General features: G+C 35.0%; 1 protein-coding gene across 1 annotated transcript in view; it reads right to left on the bottom strand.

The window, feature by feature from the left end:
* LOC141340260 (TBC1 domain family member 8-like) overlaps positions 1–21,323 on the bottom strand; it is a 36,124-nt gene extending 14,801 nt beyond the window's left edge. Inside the window, exons 1-11 of the mRNA XM_073845182.1 lie at positions 20,805–21,323; positions 13,208–13,318; positions 11,802–11,920; positions 11,503–11,731; positions 11,181–11,421; positions 10,325–10,532; positions 9,115–9,312; positions 8,673–8,825; positions 6,786–6,936; positions 3,760–3,974; positions 3,543–3,660 (exon numbers count right to left, since the gene is read on the bottom strand). Coding sequence (XP_073701283.1) covers positions 3,543–3,660; positions 3,760–3,974; positions 6,786–6,936; positions 8,673–8,825; positions 9,115–9,312; positions 10,325–10,532; positions 11,181–11,421; positions 11,503–11,731; positions 11,802–11,920; positions 13,208–13,318; positions 20,805–20,934 — 1,873 coding nt within the window. The 5' untranslated portion in view covers positions 20,935–21,323. The remainder of the gene's footprint in view (positions 1–3,542; positions 3,661–3,759; positions 3,975–6,785; positions 6,937–8,672; positions 8,826–9,114; positions 9,313–10,324; positions 10,533–11,180; positions 11,422–11,502; positions 11,732–11,801; positions 11,921–13,207; positions 13,319–20,804) is intronic.
* Between the last annotated feature and the right edge of the window lie 495 nt (positions 21,324–21,818).

Here is a 21,818-nt window from a genome sequence, read left to right on the forward strand (position 1 = left end):
CTTTATTCTCGTAGTGTTTCGACTTTACTCTCGTAGTATTTCGGCTTTACTCTCGTAGTATTTCGGCTTTACTCTCGTAGTATTTCGGCTTTATTCTCGTAGTATTTCGGCTTTACTCTCGTAGTATTTCGACTTTATTCTCGTAGTGTTTCGACTTTATTCTCGTAGTATTTCGGCTTTACTCTCGTAGTATTTCGGCTTTACTCTCGTAGTATTTCGACTTTATTCTCGTAGTATTTCGGCTTTACTCTCGTAGTATTTAGACTTTATTCTCGTAGTGTTTCGACTTTATTCTCGTAGTGTTTCGACTTTACTCTCATAGTATTTCGGCTTTACTCTCGTAGTATTTCGGCTTTACTCTCGTAGTGTTTCGACTTTATTCTCGTAGTATTTCGACTTTACTCTCGTAGTATTTAGACTTTATTCTCGTAGTGTTTCGACTTTATTCTCGTAGTGTTTCGACTTTATTCTCGTAGTGTTTCGGCTTTACTCTCGTAGTATTTCGGCTTTACTCTCGTAGTGTTTCGACTTTATTCTCGTAGTATTTCGACTTTATTCTCGTAGTATTTAGACTTTATTCTCGTAGTGTTTCGACTTTATTCTCGTAGTATTTCGGCTTTACTCTCGTAGTATTTCGGCTTTACTCTCGTAGTATTTCGGCTTTACTCTCGTAGTATTTCGGCTTTACTCTCGTAGTATTTAGACTTTATTCTCGTAGTGTTTCGGCTTTACTCTCGTAGTATTTCGACTTTACTCTCGTAGTATTTCGGCTTTACTCTCGTAGTATTTAGACTTTATTCTCGTAGTGTTTCGACTTTATTCTCGTAGTATTTCGGCTTTACTCTCGTAGTATTTCGGCTTTACTCTCGTAGTATTTCGGCTTTACTCTCGTAGTATTTCGGCTTTACTCTCGTAGTATTTCGACTTTATTCTCGTAGTGTTTCGGCTTTACTCTCGTAGTATTTCGACTTTATTCTCGTAGTATTTCGGCTTTACTCTCGTAGTATTTAGACTTTATTCTCGTAGTGTTTCGACTTTATTCTCGTAGTGTTTCGACTTTACTCTCGTAGTATTTCGGCTTTACTCTCGTAGTATTTAGACTTTACTCTCGTAGTATTTCGACTTTATTCTCGTAGTGTTTCGACTTTACTCTCGTAGTATTTCGGCTTTACTCTCGTAGTATTTCGACTTTATTCTCGTAGTGTTTCGGCTTTACTCTCGTAGTATTTCGACTTTATTCTCGTAGTATTTCGGCTTTACTCTCGTAGTATTTAGACTTTATTCTCGTAGTGTTTCGACTTTATTCTCGTAGTGTTTCGACTTTACTCTCGTAGTATTTCGGCTTTACTCTCGTAGTATTTAGACTTTATTCTCGTAGTGTTTCGACTTTATTCTCGTAGTATTTCGGCTTTACTCTCGTAGTGTTTCGACTTTATTCTCGTAGTGTTTCGACTTTATTCTCGTAGTGTTTCGGCTTTACTCTCGTAGTATTTAGACTTTATTCTCGTAGTATTTCGACTTTACTCTCGTAGTATTTCGACTTTACTCTCGTAGTATTTCGGCTTTACTCTCGTAGTATTTCGGCTTTACTCTCGTAGTATTTCGGCTTTACTCTCGTAGTATTTCGACTTTATTCTCGTAGTATTTCGGCTTTACTCTCGTAGTATTTAGACTTTATTCTCGTAGTATTTCGGCTTTACTCTCGTAGTGTTTCGACTTTATTCTCGTAGTATTTCGACTTTATTCTCGTAGTATTTAGACTTTATTCTCGTAGTGTTTCGACTTTATTCTCGTAGTGTTTCGACTTTACTCTCGTAGTATTTCGGCTTTACTCTCGTAGTATTTCGGCTTTACTCTCGTAGTGTTTCGACTTTATTCTCGTAGTATTTCGACTTTATTCTCGTAGTATTTCGACTTTATTCTCGTAGTATTTCGACTTTACTCTCGTAGTGTTTCGACTTTATTCTCGTAGTGTTTAGACTTTATTCTCGTAGTGTTTCGACTTTATTCTCGTAGTATTTCGACTTTATTCTCGTAGTATTTCGACTTTACTCTCGTAGTATTTCGACTTTACTCTCGTAGTATTTCGACTTTACTCTCGTAGTATTTCGACTTTACTCTCGTAGTATTTCGACTTTACTCTCGTAGTATTTCGACTTTACTCTCGTAGTATTTCGACTTTACTCTCGTAGTATTTCGACTTTACTCTCGTAGTATTTCGACTTTACTCTCGTAGTATTTCGACTTTACTCTCGTAGTATTTCGACTTTATTCTCGTAGTATTTCGACTTTACTCTCGTAGTATTTCGACTTTATTCTCGTAGTATTTCGACTTTATTCTCGTAGTATTTCGACTTTACTCTCGTAGTATTTCGACTTTACTCTCGTAGTATTTCGACTTTACTCTCGTAGTATTTCGACTTTACTCTCGTAGTATTTCGGCGTTATTCTCGTAGTATTTCAACTTTATTCTCGTAGTATTTCGACTTTACTCTCGTAGTATTTCGACTTTACTCTCGTAGTATTTCGACTTTACTCTCGTAGTATTTCGACTTTACTCTCGTAGTATTTCGGCGTTATTCTCGTAGTATTTCGACTTTATTCTCGTAGTATTTCGACTTTACTCTCGTAGTATTTCGACTTTACTCTCGTAGTATTTCGACTTTACTCTCGTAGTATTTCGGCGTTATTCTCGTAGTATTTCAACTTTACTCTCGTAGTGTTTCAGATTTACTCTCGTAGTATTTCGACTTTACTCTCGTAGTATTTCGACTTTACTCTCGTAGTATTTCGACTTTACTCTCGTAGTATTTCGACTTTACTCTCGTAGTATTTCGACTTTACTCTCGTAGTATTTCGACTTTACTCTCGTAGTATTTCGACTTTATTCTCGTAGTATTTCGACTTTATTCTCGTAGTATTTCGACTTTACTCTCGTAGTATTTCGACTTTACTCTCGTAGTATTTCGACTTTACTCTCGTAGTATTTCGGCGTTATTCTCGTAGTATTTCAACTTTACTCTCGTAGTGTTTCAGATTTACTCTCGTAGTATTTCGGCGTTATTCTCGTAGTATTTCGGCGTTATTCTCGTAGTATTTCGACTTTATTCATAAAGTATTTCGACTTTATCGTAATCATAATTTTTGGTTCTCACCTGAGGAAAAAAAATTGATACTTGAAAAACAAAACAAAAAACACTTAAACTTATTTCATTTTAAAGCTAATTGTCAAGAAAACAGTTCTAATTTTCTTAACAAACATCAATAGAAAGAGTAAAACAATATTGTTCAATAAATTGCACCCAATACATTTACACAACCTTTCCAGTCATAAAACAATGCTTATAATTTAGTTTTAGTTTCAGTTAACTATAATAACCCTGTTTCTGAAATGTGATCCAGACCAGTTTTTTTGCGGTTCTCCTGAGTCATAAAAATCAACAGCATTCAAAACATTTACAATTCATTTACTACCTGGAGAGCAAAAAAGAAAGTCATTTAGAAGTGAAGCAGAATGTTGTAGAGAGATTGTAAACACACACCGATGACCCTGCGGTTGAAGTAGTCGGGAAGCATCCGCTCACACACAGTGACCAGCAGCCAGAATGCTTCCTCCTCTTTGGTGTACAGGAGCATCACAGACGCCAGGATGTTCATGGACTACAGAGAACACACACATCAGTGTTTACATTCACACACAAATCATCACAGCTCATGTACTTTATCTTTATTTCAGTGTCCGCTAGCGAGCGTGCTCACCTGACAGTATCCAATGGCGGGGTTTCTGTAGGCGTATGCGGTCAGGACGCGGCGTAAGGCAGAGATTCCCGTCTCATTCTGGAAGGCCGGATGCTCTGGTAGCGAGCGGTGCAGATCTCGCTCGATCTCCTCTGTAGCGATGCTTGTTTCCCCCCTGCATTTCTCCAGCAGATCTGCGTAATAGTTCGGATGAGCTGCCAGCGAGGAACACGCATCTGCAAGACGACATGGAGAGATGTTACACACACACACACACACACACACACACACACACACACACACACACACACACACACACTCTCTAGAATGAAGAGACAAATCAAGTAAAACAAAAATAATGTTTGTAATTCTTTTAGGAACTTTTGAGTTATGTAGAATGACTCAAGTTTTGTTCTCCAGAATTCTCTTTTTAACATGGAATATTCCTTACTTTAACCATCAAAACAAAATTAGCATAGAAGATGCAGGGATGTATTAGGGTGGAGGTGGTAGCAAATAAATATCAGATTATTGCACATATTTCTATTGCACAATGGGAGGAACATTTAACTGTTCATAAGGTGGATTGCCGGGGGGAAAAAAACTGTTCATGTGCCTGGTTGTCCTGATATTTGGGGCTGTGTAGTGCCGACCACATGGTAAAAGTTCAAAGAGGGGATGGCTTGGATCCGAACCATTCTCTGTAATCTTCTGATGTCTGATTTTGTAGCTGAGACAAACCAGACTGTTATTGATGTGCACAGAACAGACTCGATGACGGCTGAGTAGAACTGCTTCAGCAACTCCTGTGGTAGGTCATACTTCCTCAGCTGGCGAAGGAAGTACAACCTTTGTTGTCGATGTGAGTGTCCTACTTCAGGTTCTGGGAGATGAAGGATCCCAGGAACTTGAATGTCTCCACTGTAGCCACAGTGCTGCCCATGATGGTGAGTGAGGAAATTGCAGGGGGGTTCCTCATTAAATCCACAGTTTTGAGCAGTTCAGCTCCAGGTTGTTGCGACTCCACCAGACAGCCAGCTCTTTTACCTCCTGTTTGTAGGCAGGCTCGTCACTGTCCTGAATGTGGCCGATAAGCATGGTGTCATCTGCAAACTTCAGGAGCTTGACAGAGGGGTCTTTAGAGGTGCAATCGTTGGTCTAGAGGGAGAAGAGCAGTGGGGAGAGAACACAACCTTGAGGGGCACCAGTGTTGGTGGTGCAGCTGCTTGACATGAATTATCTATCTGTCAGAGAGCTGGAGATCCAGTGACAGATAAGGCTAGGAACAGAAAGTTGGTTTAGTTTTAGTTTGGAAGAGTGAAGGAATGATGGTGTTGAAGGCCGAGCTGAAGTCCACAAACAGGATCCTCACATAAGTCCCTGGTCTGACCAGATGCTGCAGGATAAAGTGCAAGCCAATGTTCACTGCATCATCCACTGACCTGTTTGCTTGGTAAGCAAACTGCAGGAGGTCCAGTAAGGGTCCGGTGATGTCCTTCAGATAAGCCAGAACCAGTATTTTTAATGACTTCATGACCACAGACGTTAGCGCCACAGGTCTGTAGTCGTTAAATCCTATTAGCTTGGGTTTCTTTGGAACGGGGATGATGGTAAAGCGTTTGAAGCAGGCAGGGACTTCACACGACTCCAGAGCCCTGTTGAAGATCTGTGAAAAGATGGGCACCAGCTCATCAGCGCAGGTTTTCAGACAGGCTGGTGTCACATAGTTCGGGCCTGGTGCATTTCGTCTTTTGTTCTGCCTGTAGACCTGGTGCTCATAATCTTTGCTGATTTGAAGTGGAGAAAGGGGAAGAGCGCAGTTGCTGGAGGTGGTAATGGTTGTGTAAAGAGATCATCAGAGTGGGTGTGGGGGTTTCAAATCTACAATAAAACTCATTTAGGTCTTCAGCATGTCGTTGATTCACCTCAGTGCTTGGGGATGGTGTCTTGTAGTTTGTGATGGCTTTCAGACCATTCCACACTGAACTTGGATCATTCGAAGTGAACTGATCTTCTAACCTTTTTGCATAGGTCCTTATAGCCACTCAGATCTCTTTATTCAGTGTGTTCCTGGTCTGACTGTACAAGACTCTATCCCCTTTTCTGTAGGGCATCCTCTTTGGCCTGTAAACTACGAGAATAAAGCCGAAATACTAAAAGAATAAAGTCATAATACTTTATAAAGTGAGAAAATCAAAAAGTAAAACACTTGTGCTGCACAATATTTCTATGGAAACCATCATATATTTTATTTTTCAGGATTCACAGATGAATAGAAAGTTTGAAAGAACAGCATTTATTTGAAATAAAAATCTTTTGAAACATTATAAATGTCTGCACTGACACTTTTGATCAATTTAATGTGGCCTTGATGAATAAAACTATTAATTTTATTTCAAAGCATTAAATGGTTGAATGGCATCCGGCGTAAAACATGTGCCAAATCGGCTGTGCGGATCACTCCACTGCGGCGACCCTTGATTAGAAGCGAGAAAGCCGAGAGAGAAAGAAGAAGAAATGGTTGAATGGGGGTGTATCATAAAAATATTGCGGAGCACAACTGTTTTTAGTAATGCTAATAATCAGAATGCTTCTTGAGCAGCAAATCAGCATATTAGAATGATGTGACACTGAAGACTGGAGTAATGATGCTGAAAATTCAGCTTTGATCACAGGAATAAATTACACTTCACCAGTTATTCACATAGAAAACAGCTGTTTTAAATTATAATAATATTTAAAAAATTTTACTGTAATTTTGATTAAATAAACTTAGCCTTGGTAAGCAAAAGAGACGTTTTTCAAAAAAGTAATTGCGTTACATTTAGGATGATCATGTGGTAAAGCTGTGGTAAAACTGCGTATGATGAGCAGATGATCCAAACAAATAACCAAATAAAGAGTGTTGATATGCCTATCTCTACACAAAGCAGCAGAAGAGGAAGCGAGTCGCTGGTCAAAGGCTTGAGTCGGACAAATATAGAATGACTTTCTTTTGTTCTGTGTCACCCTTTCGACTTCTCTCTTGCTTCGTTTGCATCTCTCACCGGAGAAGTTGAGCCACAGCTCTCCACGCAGAGACTCAGGGATCCCCAGAGCAACCAGTTTACAGATCTTATCCGTGCGGAACATGTGAACTCCTCGACCAAACTCCGTGAAGTGATCATCCCACAAGCGCTCTCGAACCTGCTCCATGTTCTGATGGAGAAGAATACATGTTCAGTCCATGTTTGACCTCACAATACAGCAAAAAGAGAAGAAGTTATTTGCATAGAGGGATCTACATTTGCATAAAGTGTATTTTAAGAACTAAAGGGACAGTTTACTCAAAAATTAAAATTCTGTCATTATTTACTCTCCCTCAAGTTGGTCCAAACCTGTACGAGTTTCTTTCTTCTGTTGAACATAGAAGAGATTTTGAAGAAATATACATTTTTGGGTTAACCATCTTTAACTACCTTTAAGATGTTTTGTTTTTTTATCTTCAGACTCTCATTATTGAAATGCATCCGTGCTTATGATACATTTCTGACTTTTTGTCCTTATTGAAACATTTATGGTGCTTTTCCCCCAATTGATACATTTCTGGCATTTCTGTCTTTATTGATACATTTTTTGTCCTGATTGATTCATTTATGATACTTTTATGGTGCTTTTTGTCCTTATTGATACATTTTTGTCATTTTTTTGTCCTTATTGATAGATTTTTGTCCTTATTGATACATTTATGACACACTTTAATGGTGCTTTTTGCCCGGATTGATACATTTCTGTCATTTTTTGTTCTGATTGATAAAATTATGATACTTTTATGGTGCTTTTTGTCCTTATCGATACATTTATGGCATTTTTTGTCCTTATTGATACATTTATGACACTTTAATGGTGCTTTTTGCCCGGATTGATACATTTCTGACATTTTTTGTCCTTATTGATACATTTATGGCATTATTTTTTGTCCTGATTGATCAATTTTTTGTCCTTATTGATACATTTATGACACATTTTAATGGTGCTTTTTGCCCGGATTGATACATTTCTGACTTTTTTGTCCTTATTGATACATTTATGATATTTTTATGGTGCTTTTTGTCCTGATTGATCTATTTATGTCATACTTAAATGGTGCTTTGTGTCCTTATTGATACATTTGTGACATTTGTTGGCCTTTTTGATACATTTATGATACTTGTATGGTGCTTTTTGTCCCAATTTATACATTTCTAGCATTTTTGTGACCTGTATGAGTTTCTTTCTTCTGTTGACTACAAAAAAGAGATTTTGAAGAATGTTGGTAACCAAAATGTAGCCATTGACAAAAAAAGAAGACTATGGAAGTCAATGGGGACCAGAAACTGTTTGGTTACATGTATATTTGGAACAAAATGAGCAGGAGTAAACTGTGACATTATTTTTTAATTTTCAAACTCTCATTAATTGTTATGCATCCATTTTAAAAGTTTATTTTTTTATTATTATTATTTATTTGATCATTTGAATACAGACAGTACATAAGTTAATCAAATATTTAGAATTATTAAAAAAATAAAATGTATTTATATTGTGGTGCAAAATAAGATTACAACATCTTCATTTAGTTCATGTATGTATTGTAACTGTGTACCAGGCTTATTAAAGTTCAAATTATTAAAAATAAAACTAAAACTAAAATAAAAACCATTAAAAAAAAAACATTAGATTTTTTCATTTTATTTCAGCGGGTTGCAAAGGCAACATTTCTCAATCTACTTTAGTTTAACTTGATGCACCACTCACTAAAACTAAAACTGAAATAAAATGAATAAAAACTAAAGACATATTCTTAAAACACAAAACCTAAAACTAACTAAAATTAAAACCGAAAAAATAAAAATATGACAATAAATGATCACAGTGTCTCAGAGGCAGTCAAATCAGTGATCAGTGTTACTCACACTAGTCTTGTTCTGTGTGTCTGATTGGCTGGGGTGAAATGTGGACATGACGTCTGTGTGCCGCAGAGCTTTATCAGAGATGATGACGCTGCTGTCCTCTTCGTCTGATTGGACGGTGTCGTAACAGAAGGTGTAGTATGGTGCGGCGGAGATCTAGAGAGAAAACATGCTGCGTTAACAGAATTAGTTTTGCATTAAAAAAATTCATTTTTGATAATATTCAGTCTGTACCTTCACATATATTTGCTAAATGTGCATGTTTAGCATCATGTGCAGTGATGAATGCATGATCAAGACATCCATGAATTATTACTAGTGACCTACTCTGATATGTACTAAGGTTTGTGTTTAAATGTCAATGAAATCTGTGAGCTGCCCTCACTGAGATCTCTTTGACAGATTAAGCTAGAGAGGATCAAACAGAGAGTTTAAGCATTCGTACGGTGGATTTCTTGCGCTGGTCGTGTTCGCGGATCATGGCCTGTTTCCAGTGCAGAGCGCGCAGTCGGTCCCTGACGTTCTCCACCAGCTCGTCCCGATGGAGCAGCTCGATGAGCTGGAACGCTCGCTTACAGCGGACGCTGATGATGACTGGGTTAGGGAGAGAACTGGTGCTCTCAGCCTTCTCAACGGACAGGATCTGCACACAAACAAACAAATGAAGGTTTTATTGAGGAAATCACATGAGTGCTTTCTCTCAAGATTTTCTCCATTTCTGTCTCCTTATGGAGTTTGGGTTCGTTGCCACTGTCACCTTTGGCTTGATTAGTGTGGGCTTAAATAAATCTGAATAATGACTCTTTTGTCTTTTGAAGAGCTGCTTTACAGTTGAAATGGCATTGTTTCATGTTTTCAAGTTTTTTTGTCCTTATTGATACATTTATGATACTTTTATGGGGGTTTTGTCCTTATTGATACATTTATGAATTTTTTTTGTCCTTATTGATACATTTATGATACATTTATGGGGGTTTTGTCCTTATTGATACATTAATGACATTTTTTGTCCTTATTGATACATTTATGAATTTTTTTTTTGTCCTTATTGATACATTTATGAAAAAAATTTTGTCATTATTGATACATTTATGATACATTTATGGGGGTTTTGTCCTTATTGATACATTAATGACATTTTTTTTGTCCTTATTGATACATTTATGAAAATTTTTTTGTCATTATTGATACATTTATGATACATTTATGGGGGTTTTGTCCTTATTGATACATTAATGACATTTTTTGTCCTTATTGATACATTTATGAAATTTTTTGTCCTTATTGATACATTTATGATACTTTTATGGTGCCTTTTGTCATTATTCATACATTTCTGACATGGTGCTTTTTGTCCTTATTGATACATTTATGTAATTTTTTGTCATTATTGATACATTTATGGGGGTTTGTCCTTATTGATACATTTATGAAATTTTTTGTCCTTATTGATACATTTATGGTGCCTTTTGTTCTTATTCATACACTTCTGACATGGTGCTTTTTGTCCTTTTTGCAGCTTGAAAGTGTAAGCGAGCAGATATTCTGCTAAACGCAAATAATACATAGCAGAATGTTAATTTTTGGGTGAACTCTTCCTATAACACAGTTACTCTGCAGCTGCTGCTATTCTCTGAGTGTCATGTGATGAGTACCTCTGCGAGGGGTATGATGAGAGTACACTGGCCCTCCTCACGGCTGCTGAAGCACAGATACCCGTCTGTGGTGTAGACCGTGCCAGGCGTGTGGCAGCGGGCGTGAGGGGTCCAAATCGAGCACGACATCACTTCCTGCAGACGCTCGGCCCGCGGCAGGCCAAAGAGAGAGAGCACGTACTGCCTGAGGGCCTGTTCCTCCAACACCCTGTGAAACAGACAACCATGATCATGCATCTGACTACAGGATAATGCCAACTTCAACACATCTGACTATTAAAATCAATACAACCGCTGCTTATTTGTAGATCGGAAATGGATGAAAGCTTCCGAACATCAAAGCAGCAGAGAACAAACCTACTGCTCTATAAATACACATGCAGCTACATATGCAAATGTAGTTTTCACACCTAGCGCATGGCTCACAGCACCAGCAGGAGTTTACATGCACATGCAACCCACACCCTCACGACTGGTGCACTTATTTCATATAATCATTAATCGCCCTTTAGAAGCTCTACTGCAGCTGCTCTTCTGAATCTCTAAGAAACACCAGAAAACACTTTACCACCAGCGTTTGATTCACAACTTTCATCTCTATATTCTGCAGACTGTTGCTCTCTGTTCTGCTTTATTTGTTTTCACTGTCTTTCTCGTACATGAACTTCCCCTTTAGTGAAGGAAGTATGTAAGAATAAAAATCCTGCTGATGATTGGCTGGATGGAAAATAAGTGCTATTCAGTGGGGTCCATAAACAGATTCACAACAGATGTCTTACTGTATCATAACAGATGTGATGTGAAGCAGATGTGGATGTGATGTAAATGTGATTGCCGATGTGATGCAGACGTTCACCTCTTGGTGATGTTGGTGGACTCCTGCAGCGTCTGGTCGAGTGTGAGTCCGCCGCTGTCCAGCAGCCTGCGGAGGGCGATATCAGCCAGCTGACACATGACCCTCATCACCTCGTCCACGTTCAGAAACATGGAGAAATCCCTCTGTTTCCGTCTGGTGTGAACGCGGATCACGTCCGTCAGCAAACCCACCGACACGCGTTCCAGCCGCGTCACTTCAGCCCACGGAACTAACAGCTTCACTGAGTGCAAAAACAACACGCCTGGGTTACACAAAAACTGTTCAAATGAGATCAGCATTTAACTGATTATTTGATCCTCACCCTCTTTGCCCAGTAAGAAGGAGTAGAAGGCGATGTGGTTGGTGGTGAGGTACAGTGAGCCCTGGCGCGGCACGCGGCCCTTCCAGCAGCAGCAGGAGTAATGCGTCACCAGTTTCTCTCGCTGAGGAAGACCGAAGCGCTGCTCAAACCGCGCCAGATCTTCCCGAAAGCGTGCCGGATCATCCTCCCGAGCAGCCTGGCTGCCCAAAACCTCCTCTGCGATTAAACCCTACACATATAGAGACATTTAGAGCCTGAACTGAATGTAATGTTTGTGTGCGTCTGTAAGGAGGACGTACTTTCACTTTGCCCTGTACAAAACTGGCAGCATCTTCTTTATTCTCAAACACGGCCATGTACGGCAGCAGGTTCTGTTCCAGCCATTTCCAGTGTTTCTGCACTTCCTCTATTGTGGCTCCTGCAAACACACACATTCAATAACTGAAATAAACGGTTATGATTTATGCCTTCATTTTATTACCAGCATTTGTGTCAAATAATAAATGAAGAGAAAACAGAATACAGCATTTCTGGCAAAAAAAGAAATATAGAGCCATATTTCTGTAAAAAATAAAAACAAAAACAATCAATCAATTTTAGTATTATAAATGTATCCACAAGGACAAAAAATATCATTAATGTATCAATAAGGACAAAAAGCACCACAAAAGTATCATATATGTATCAATAAGGGCAAAAAAAGTCAGAAATGTATGAATAAGGAAAAAACATGTATCAATAAGGACAAAAAGCAACATCAAAGTATTATAAATGTATCAATAAGGACAAAAAGTATCATAAATGTATCAATAAGGAGAAAAATTATCATTAATGTATCATTAAGAATAATAAAAAGTCAAAAATGTATCAATAAGGACAAAAATGATCATTACTATATCAATAAAGATAAAAACACCATAAAAATATTATAAATGTATCAATAAGAACAAAAAAAGTCATAAACGTATCAATCCGTAATTAAGTAAATCATTAAAATGTGATCCAGAAAGTTAATATATTAACACAGAAACATTAAAATTGAACTTTTAATAAACTGCTGTTAAATAGCAAAAGTTTCATGATTTTAATTAAAAAATCGTGGAGAAAACAAAAGAAATTTGGGGGAAAAAATTGTGGAAAAATAAAAAATAATTTCTAAAAAAGAAAACATTTCTATTATTGTGAAAATGTTAATAAATTTATAGATTGTCAAAGTGTTATCAATTCAATTAATTAGACAAATTAAACCATTAACATGGAATCCAGAAAAAAATAAAACAGAAAAGAGGAATTTGGGGAGAATAAAGTAAAATTTAGAAACTTTTATTAAATGACATACATTTTATGGCTTCAATTAATTAGACAAGTTTCTTAATTACCCAAATCTAAGTAACCACTAAAATGGAATCAAAAAATAAAACCAGAAAACAGGAATTTGGGGGAAAAAAAAACTTTTGCTAAAAGTCTGGCAACTTTGTAACAATATAATATATTAATTAGACATGATTTTTAATTCCTAAAATTGAATTTAACCATTAAAATGAAACAGAAAAATCAAAAATGAAATAAAACAGAATTTGGGAAAAATATTAATAAGATAAGGCGGTCACATGCGTGTGCTACAGACAGCATGACACACTGGTGTTAATGAAGAGTGTGTGACACGAGCGTGAGAAATGCAAACACACTGAACATGAGCTCTCACCGCTGGCTATGATCCAGCTGACCTGTGACCCCGGAACATGTAGAACGATCCGGAACGGTGCCACGCGCGCATTCGAGTCCAACACCGTGTCCAAGGCGCCCACCAGCAAACCTGCAGCACAGAAACACAGCACTCAATGCATTACTGCTGCAATGACATTACTGACAGCTCAAAGGGCCTTTTGATTTCCATGATGCGAAAAACATGGACAAGAAAATTAAAAAGGAAATAACTGTGTCATTTGGCACAATTTGGATGAATGAATCAAAAGGTAATATTACGATTTATTACCAATTAATTTTAATTGTTAGCTCAGTGATGTGTGAAAACCATAAATCCTGAAAAATTAAAACAAAACAAAACAATTTAAGAAAAAGAAAGAAACAAACAAACAAACATTTCTTAGGTCAATATTACTGTAAAAACGTTGAATAAATTCAAATGATTAGACAAAAAAAAATGTATGACATTTTTTGTCTTTATTGATACATTTACGAATTTATTTTGTCCTTATTGATTCGTTTATGATTTTATGATAAACGTATCAATAAGGACAAAAGAAATTCATAAATGTATCAATAAAGACAAAAAAAGTCATAAATGTATCAGTAAGGACAAAAAAAGTCATAAATGTATCAATAAAGACAACAAAAAAGAAAAAAAAGTCATAAATGTATCAATAAAGACAACAAAAAAGAAAAAAAAGTCATAAATGTATCAATAAAGACAACAAAAAAGAAAAAAAAGTCATAAATGTATCAATAAAGACAACAAAAAAGAAAAAAAAAGTCATAAATGTATCAATAAAGACAACAAAAAAGAAAAAAAAGTCATAAATGTATCAATAAAGACAACAAAAAAGAAAAAAAAAGTCATAAATGTATCAATAAAGACAACAAAAAAGTCATAAATGTATCAATAAAGACAACAAAAAAGAAAAAAAAGTCATAAATGTATCAATAAAGACAACAAAAAAGAAAAAAAAAGTCATAAATGTATCAATAAAGACAACAAAAAAGTCATAAATGTATCAATAAAGACAACAAAAAAGAAAAAAAAGTCATAAATGTATCAATAAAGACAACAAAAAAGAAAAAAAAAGTCATAAATGTATCAATAAAGACAACAAAAAAGTCATAAATGTATCAATAAAGACAACAAAAAAGAAAAAAAAGTCATAAATGTATCAATAAAGACAACAAAAAAGAAAAAAAAAGTCATAAATGTATCAATAAAGACAACAAAAAAGAAAAAAAAAGTCATAAATGTATCAATAAAGACAACAAAAAAGTCATAAATGTATCAATAAAGACAACAAAAAAGAAAAAAAAGTCATAAATGTATCAATAAAGACAACAAAAATGTCATAAATGTATCAGTAAGGACAAAAAGCATCATAAAAGTATCAATAAAGACAAAAATGTCAGAAATAGTCTTGTTTAAGGGGAAAAAACAAAAAAATAAATGCAGTTTGCTTAAAAGAAGCAAAATCCTTTTGTTTTAAGAAGTGCATTTGCTTAAACAACACTAAATATCTTATGTCATTTATGTCATCTAGTAAATGCATCTTAATTTGAGAATTTTTTGATATTTTGACTAGAAACAAAGTATCATAAAGGTACCAATAAAGACAAAAAATAAATAATTGTATCAATAAGGACAAAAAATGTCATAAATGTATCAATAAGAACAAAAAGCACCATAAAAGTATCATAAATGTATGAATAAGGACAAAAAGTTTCAATAAAAAAAAAAAAGTTAAGGTACCAATAAAGACAAAAGAAAATGTAATAACTGTAAAAAGGACCAAAAAAAATTCTTTACTGTATCAATAAGGACAAAAGACACCACAAAATGTATCAATAAAGACAGAAATGTCAAATGTATCAATAAGGACAAAAAGTTTAGAATTTAGACTAGAGCATTTATTTTGACTAGAAACAAATCAAAAATACTAAATAAGATACGGCTTTTTTGCATTGTAAAATGTTGAGAATGTTTAGCAAATTGCACAAATGATTGTATTTATAGTTTAATCATTAAAATGCAAACATAAATTGATAGCACTATCATAGTCACGTCTATCTCACTGTCAGAGGACTGATATTTTCTGCTGCTGTGGTATTGTTGATGAATGTGTGTGTTTACAGGAGCGTGGCTGCGTGCCGCATGAGTTATTCTTATACTGCACCTCATTCGGCCTGATTTAACAGCTTCATGAGAAAGTTTCACTTTCCTATTCCAGCCGCATTCAAAACTCTGCACGAAAGCACTGATGACATGTTTAGAGATGCTCAAAAAAAGCATTTCGATAAACATGTCTTCATACTGCAAACCTGTGGTAAAATGACTCTTCTGAGCTGATTCTTTTAATAAACGATTCAAAAAGACTCAGGAGTGGTTAGTTTGAATCACTCTGACAAATCTTCAGAGTCTGAACTCACTGAATCTATCAATATTTAGCAAATACCATCATTAGAGATGCTTATATATGCATATAAACTCATTTCATAGAGTTCTATGTAGATGATTTACAGCTCTATATTGATTGTAAATGGACTGTTACTGAATATTTTGGAGAAAATGATTGTTTTCTGACTCTCTATTCTCCTGCTGAAACCAGCAGCTGCTGAAATTAAAACAAGAAAAGCAAAAGTTTTATGATTTTGATAAAAAAAAAGAAGGATTTTTAAAGAAAAAACTAATAATTTCTAAAAACTAAAACATTTCTTAAGGCATCATTATTGTGAAAATGTTAATATGTTTACAGACTATCAAAGTGCTATGAATTAAATTTGGTTGACTATTAAAATTAAACCATTAACATGAAATCCAGAAAAAGATCAAACAGAAAAGAGGAACTTGGGAAGAATAAAGCTAAATTTAGGAACTTTCAATAAATGACATAAATTTCATGGTTTCAATCAATTAGTCAAGCTTTTTAATTAATCACTTAAATGTAATTAACCACTAAAATTGAATCAGAAAATAGACCAAAAAACAAGAATTTGAGAAAAATAAAACTTTTGCTAAAAGTTTGGTAACTTTGTAAAAATATATTAATTAGACATGATTTTTAAATTACTAAAATCAATTTGACCATAAAAATGGAACACAGAAAAATTAAAAACTGAATCTATGAATACTTTGCAAATAGAGATACTTAATGCTTATATATATCCATAAAAAACTAATTTCAGAGTCCTATGTTGATAATGTAAAGCTCTATACTGATTGTAAATGGACTGTTAGTGAATATTTTGGAGAAAATTAGTGTTTCCGGTCTCCTGCTAAAGCTATGCTAAGCAGCTGCTGAAATTAAAAAAAGAAAAGCTAAAGTGTTTGAGTGGCATTGATGACAGCTGCTGTTCCAGAGCCAATGACGCTTCAGTCAAACTGATGAAGACTCGTAACCTTCATCACGGACCTCATGATCTCTGTCTAACACAATCTCATGCAGCATTTCCTCCTGCAGGACATTGACCAGCTGATGGAGAAGCAGAAGCTCTTGTGTGGAGTAACAACAGCGTCTGCTAAATCAGATCAGACTGAACACAAACGTTCACAAACCATACTGAGCTACAGCCAGACTCAAACTCAGCATTTTACTGCTCTTTCACTGCTCACATGATTTCATAGATTTTTAATTCCATATCAGAAAAGAAAAGAAAAAGGAAAGAAAAAGGAACTGGAAACTTAGAAAATAAAGAATGATAAATAAATAAATCACATACATTTTTATAATTTTCATTAATTAGGCATGATTTTTTATTTGTTTTTTTTTGTTTTGTTTTTTCATTAAAAAAAATAACAGAGCTTCTTAAAAAAATAAAACATTTCATAGGGCTCTGTTATTATTATTATCTTTTGTAATATTTCAACTGATTAGACATGTTTCGGTTTGTTTTGTTTTTTATTAAAATGTAATTAATTCATTGAAAAAGAATCCAGAAAGGGGGACTGAATGTGGAAATTGTTGAACAAATAAATTGTAATAATAAATAAAAAAAAATAATAATAATTTGCAAATATTATAAATTGTTGTAAAATTCAGGCTATGATTAAAAAAAATAAACAACAATATTAAAAAATAATTCATATGGCCCTTATTATATATATATATTATATACAATTAATATAATATAATTACTCTTTTTGATTTTTATAAAAAAAAAGAAAAGAAACAGATATAGAATTTGTAAAAAAAAAAAAAAAAAAAAGACAACAGTTTTTATTAAAAATAAAATGTTTCATATGGCCCTCTTATTATACATTTTGTTAACTAATAAGAAATATTAATAACAAAATATAATTATTAGCTTTGGTTTTCCAAAACAAAAAAAAACAAAAAAAAAGTAAAATCCAGAAAAAAAATAAAACAAGGAAAAAAAGGTATTTTTAAAATAAAATAAAAAACAGTAGGGAATTTGCAAACTTAAAAAATAACTTGTTGTAAAACCGAAGAAATGAAATGAAAAATCTGAATTTGTGGGGGGAGAGGGAAAAAAATATAGAATTAGTTAAAAAAAAAAAAAAGAAAAAAAAGAAAAAAAAAAGAAAAAAAAGAACAGTAATTATTTAAAAAAATAAAACGCTTCATATGGCCCTCTTATATACATTTAAAAAAAATATTAATATAATATTTGTATAATACAATTATTTAGATTTTTACAAAATAAATAAATAAAGTAAAATTCAGAAAAAAAGTCAGATTATATCACACTCACTAAACGCTGTGAAACTGTGTCAGCACTCGCAGTAAATCAGACACGCATTATTAAGCTCATTTGTGATGATGTCACACTCCATCAGCCAATCAAACACATTCAAAAAATCTGCTGAACCTTCACCAGCACAAGATCCCATTTGTGTCATGAACACCGCAGTAAAGGTGTTCAGAGGAAGCAGGTGAGCTTCAGTGCACTCAGCTTAGAGTCTGGAAACACGCAGCAGGACACAAAAAGAGCCTGATGTTTGCTGTTCCTGATCCTGTCCACACAACACAGAAAGAGAAAGAGGAGAAGACAAATAACCGGCTCTCCTGGAATGACTCTCAAACACACTCATGTCCTCAGGGCAACGCTGTATACCCCTGATCACATCTACACCACACTAACAGACTCTGACAGTCAGGGATAATACATCAGATCTCTATTTGTACATAAAACAGCACACTATAAACGTCACACAAGCTACTTCTAAGCAATAGGACACAGTGATGTCTTTAGAGTGTTTGTTAAACACCAAACACAGCGGATCGACTCATTACACAATGCCTCACTGCCTTTACCGCTTCTAGAAGATATCTAAGACAGATGTAAAAGACATGATTCAGTGACTCAAGACTAATAGATCAAGAGGAGTCATGAAACTAAGGTTAACACTAGGTGTGTTTCCATTACAGATTTGCACAAAACTTTAGCGATATTTTATAAACTTCAATTAAAAAAGTAATTCGAAATGACGGCGTTTCCATTAACCGCAACTAAACGTCATTTTTTCCTCTGGCGATAAATCATGGCAACAGATTTTTGTGGGATTTTGGCAATATTTATTCAAATGTGACTGTTTCCATTGGTGTTTTGCGAAATATTCCTTTTTTTAAATTGCCTGAAAAACCACCTCATGCGAGCCTAAAAACTTTTTTGCGATATATGGGAGTTTTTGCGCAATTGACGCGTTTCCATTAGGCATATTTTCAATTCACAATTTCAATTTGCACAATTTAAGGGGTAACGGAAACGCAGCTACTTACACACATAAATGTATTTTGATTAATTTCATTTCATTTATTTAATAGGTTTAGACCTCATATTTTATATACACTGACTGCTGCTCAAAGGTTTGGGATCAGTAAGATGGTTGTTAAAGACGTTTCTTCTGCTCATCAAGGCTGCATTTATTTGATCAAAAATACTGAAAAAAACTGTAATATTGTGAAATATTATTTCAATTAAAAAGAACTGTTTTCTATTTTAAAATGTAATTTATTTCTGTGATCAAAGCTGCATTTTCAGCATCATTACTGCAGTCTTCAGTGTCACATGATCCTTCAGAAATCATGCTAATATGCTGATATATTACTTTTTTCAGATTTTTTTTGATCAATAAAATGTTAAAAAGGCTATTAGGTTATTTAAAATAAAAAGGTTTTCTAACAATATGTGACCCTGGACCACAAAACCAGTCATAATGGGCCGTTTTATATATAAAATAATAAATAAGCTTTCCATTGATGTGAGGTTTGTAAGAATAGCACAATACTTGCTCTGCAATCTGAGGGTGCAAAAAAATCTAAATATTGAAAAAATTGCCTTTAAAGTTGTCCAAATGAAGTTCTTAGCAATCTATATTACTAATCCAACATTAAGTTGATATATTTACGGTAGGAAATTTACAAAATGGAACATGATCTTTAAATAATATCCTAATGATTTTTGGCATACAAGAAAAATCGACAATTTTGACCCATACAATGTATTTGCGGCTATTGCTACAAATATTTGTCAGCACAACTGTTTCCAACATTGATAATTCTAATAATAAACCAGCTAGAATGATTTCTAAAGGATCATGTGACACTGAAGACTGGAGGAACAGCTGATGAAAATTCAGCGTCGCATCACAGGAATAAATTATATTTTAAAGTATATTAAAATTAAAAACCATTATTTTATATTGTAATAACATTTTGGAATTTAACTGTTTTGTCTGTATTTTTGATCAAATAAATGTCTTGATGAGCATAAGAGACGTCTTTAAAAAAACATTACAAGCCTTACTGATTCCAAACTTTTGAGCAGCAGTGTATATATATATAATTTATATTTATCTAAATACATTGTGTGTGTGTATACAGAACACTGGTCAGTTTTCCAAATCTACAAAATCCAGTTTGTAAAATGAGTTCAATCTCAGCCTCATAAAGTCATTAATCCTGCTTATAAACACACAATCAGTTCAGTGCAATTATCTGACAGATAAAGTTTTATAGACTATATGTTTGATGCCTTAAATAATTAAAACATAACAAATACATTCATATTAAACATCAGAGAGAGCAAAGCATCAGTGTTTAGTGTTTAATGTCTGTCAGCTACAAAAAAAAAGTGTTAAAGTGAAAATTCACGTTGATGTTTGAGCTTTACTATCTGCTCACTTTTACAAGGCAATTCTGTACCTCACAACAGGTTAAAATAAACCAGAAGAGCCACAAACTCCTATAAAACTCAGCCACTGAAGTTTTGCAAGAACTTTGACCTTAAAACAGTCGTCAAACAGCAAAAATGAATAAATCTGTTATTTCGAGGGGTTTACAGCTTTGTTTTGTTCACTGACTCCTGTCTGAAACCTTCCACTTCTATTCCAGATGATCATATGAGAGCCACAGCAGCTCTTGTGAATGTTTGTCGTGGTCTTTTCCATGAAGGAAACTCCCAGCAGAGACAAAAGGGAAACCAGGATGTAAGTGTTGACTTCAGATCTAGCTGTTAGCAGACAAAAGACTGGGGTTTACCTCAGAGCCGATCCAGACTGCACTCGGACCATCAGCTGGTGATTAACCCCAGGGTGAGGTGAATGTGAAGTGGGGACTCACCTGTGATTTTCCCCCCGGTGTCTCCATGTCCTCGTCGGTGCTGCAGGAGGAAATAATCGTTGGATCTGTCGGTCACCCAGAGCTTGAGCGCGTTTTTCAGCAGCACGACTTCTTCAGGAGTGATCCACATCCTCACTCACCCTCGCAGTGCGGCTCGTGTTGTTGTTTCTAGTACGCACTAGCCTCTCATATTCCGCCCATAACTGCAGTTCCTCTTTCGGCGTGTAGCGCGACTGTTTATTTCCGCTTTTCCAGCCTTTCCTGCTCGCGGTTCCGGCGAGGGAAGTTTCATTTCAACCGCCTGCAGTTTTCCTCACGTCTGCGCTTCATCTGATCGGCGCCAATTTCGCTGACGGACACGAATCAAACGACGCCTTTTGTTGTATTTAGCGACTGAAGTGCGCAGATGTTACTGAAAATGTATTTTACATGTGCTGGTCTGGTTATACTGAGGTAAAATAAAAGTCTACCGTCGTATCGGAGTAGAGGAAAGTCAGTTTTAATATCGCAAATAAACTTTTGCTACTGAAAATCACACCTGTCTCTGTGACAGTTGCTCCTCCAATCAGAACATCTCTCTGCCTGTCAATCATTCGCGAGCTCGGGTTGGCTGACTGTCAGTGGGGGCGGGGCTTGAGAGTGACAGGGCGGGGCGTTAATAAGATTCAGTGATCGATAAAGCACTTAAACGTGCATAAAAATTATATATTTTTACTTTAATTTATTATATAATTAATTAAATTTCATTTAAAAAATATAATACAATTTTAAATATATATATTTAAATAATAAATATAAATATGAAATATAAAATGAAAGATTGTGTGTGTGTGTGTGTGTGTGTGTGTGTGTGTACAACTATTAAAGTTAATAACTAAGCATTTCATTACTTTAATAGGTTTATATCTCAGATATTATACATACGTGCAGAGGTGGGGCGTTGACGAGATTCAGCGATCGATAATAAAGCGCCTAAATTATTCATTTTAATATATTTGTAAGAATAATTGTATT

The sequence above is a fragment of the Garra rufa genome, chromosome 8, assembly GCF_049309525.1.
Source record: "Garra rufa chromosome 8, GarRuf1.0, whole genome shotgun sequence".
NCBI classification, from domain to species: domain Eukaryota; kingdom Metazoa; phylum Chordata; class Actinopteri; order Cypriniformes; family Cyprinidae; genus Garra; species Garra rufa.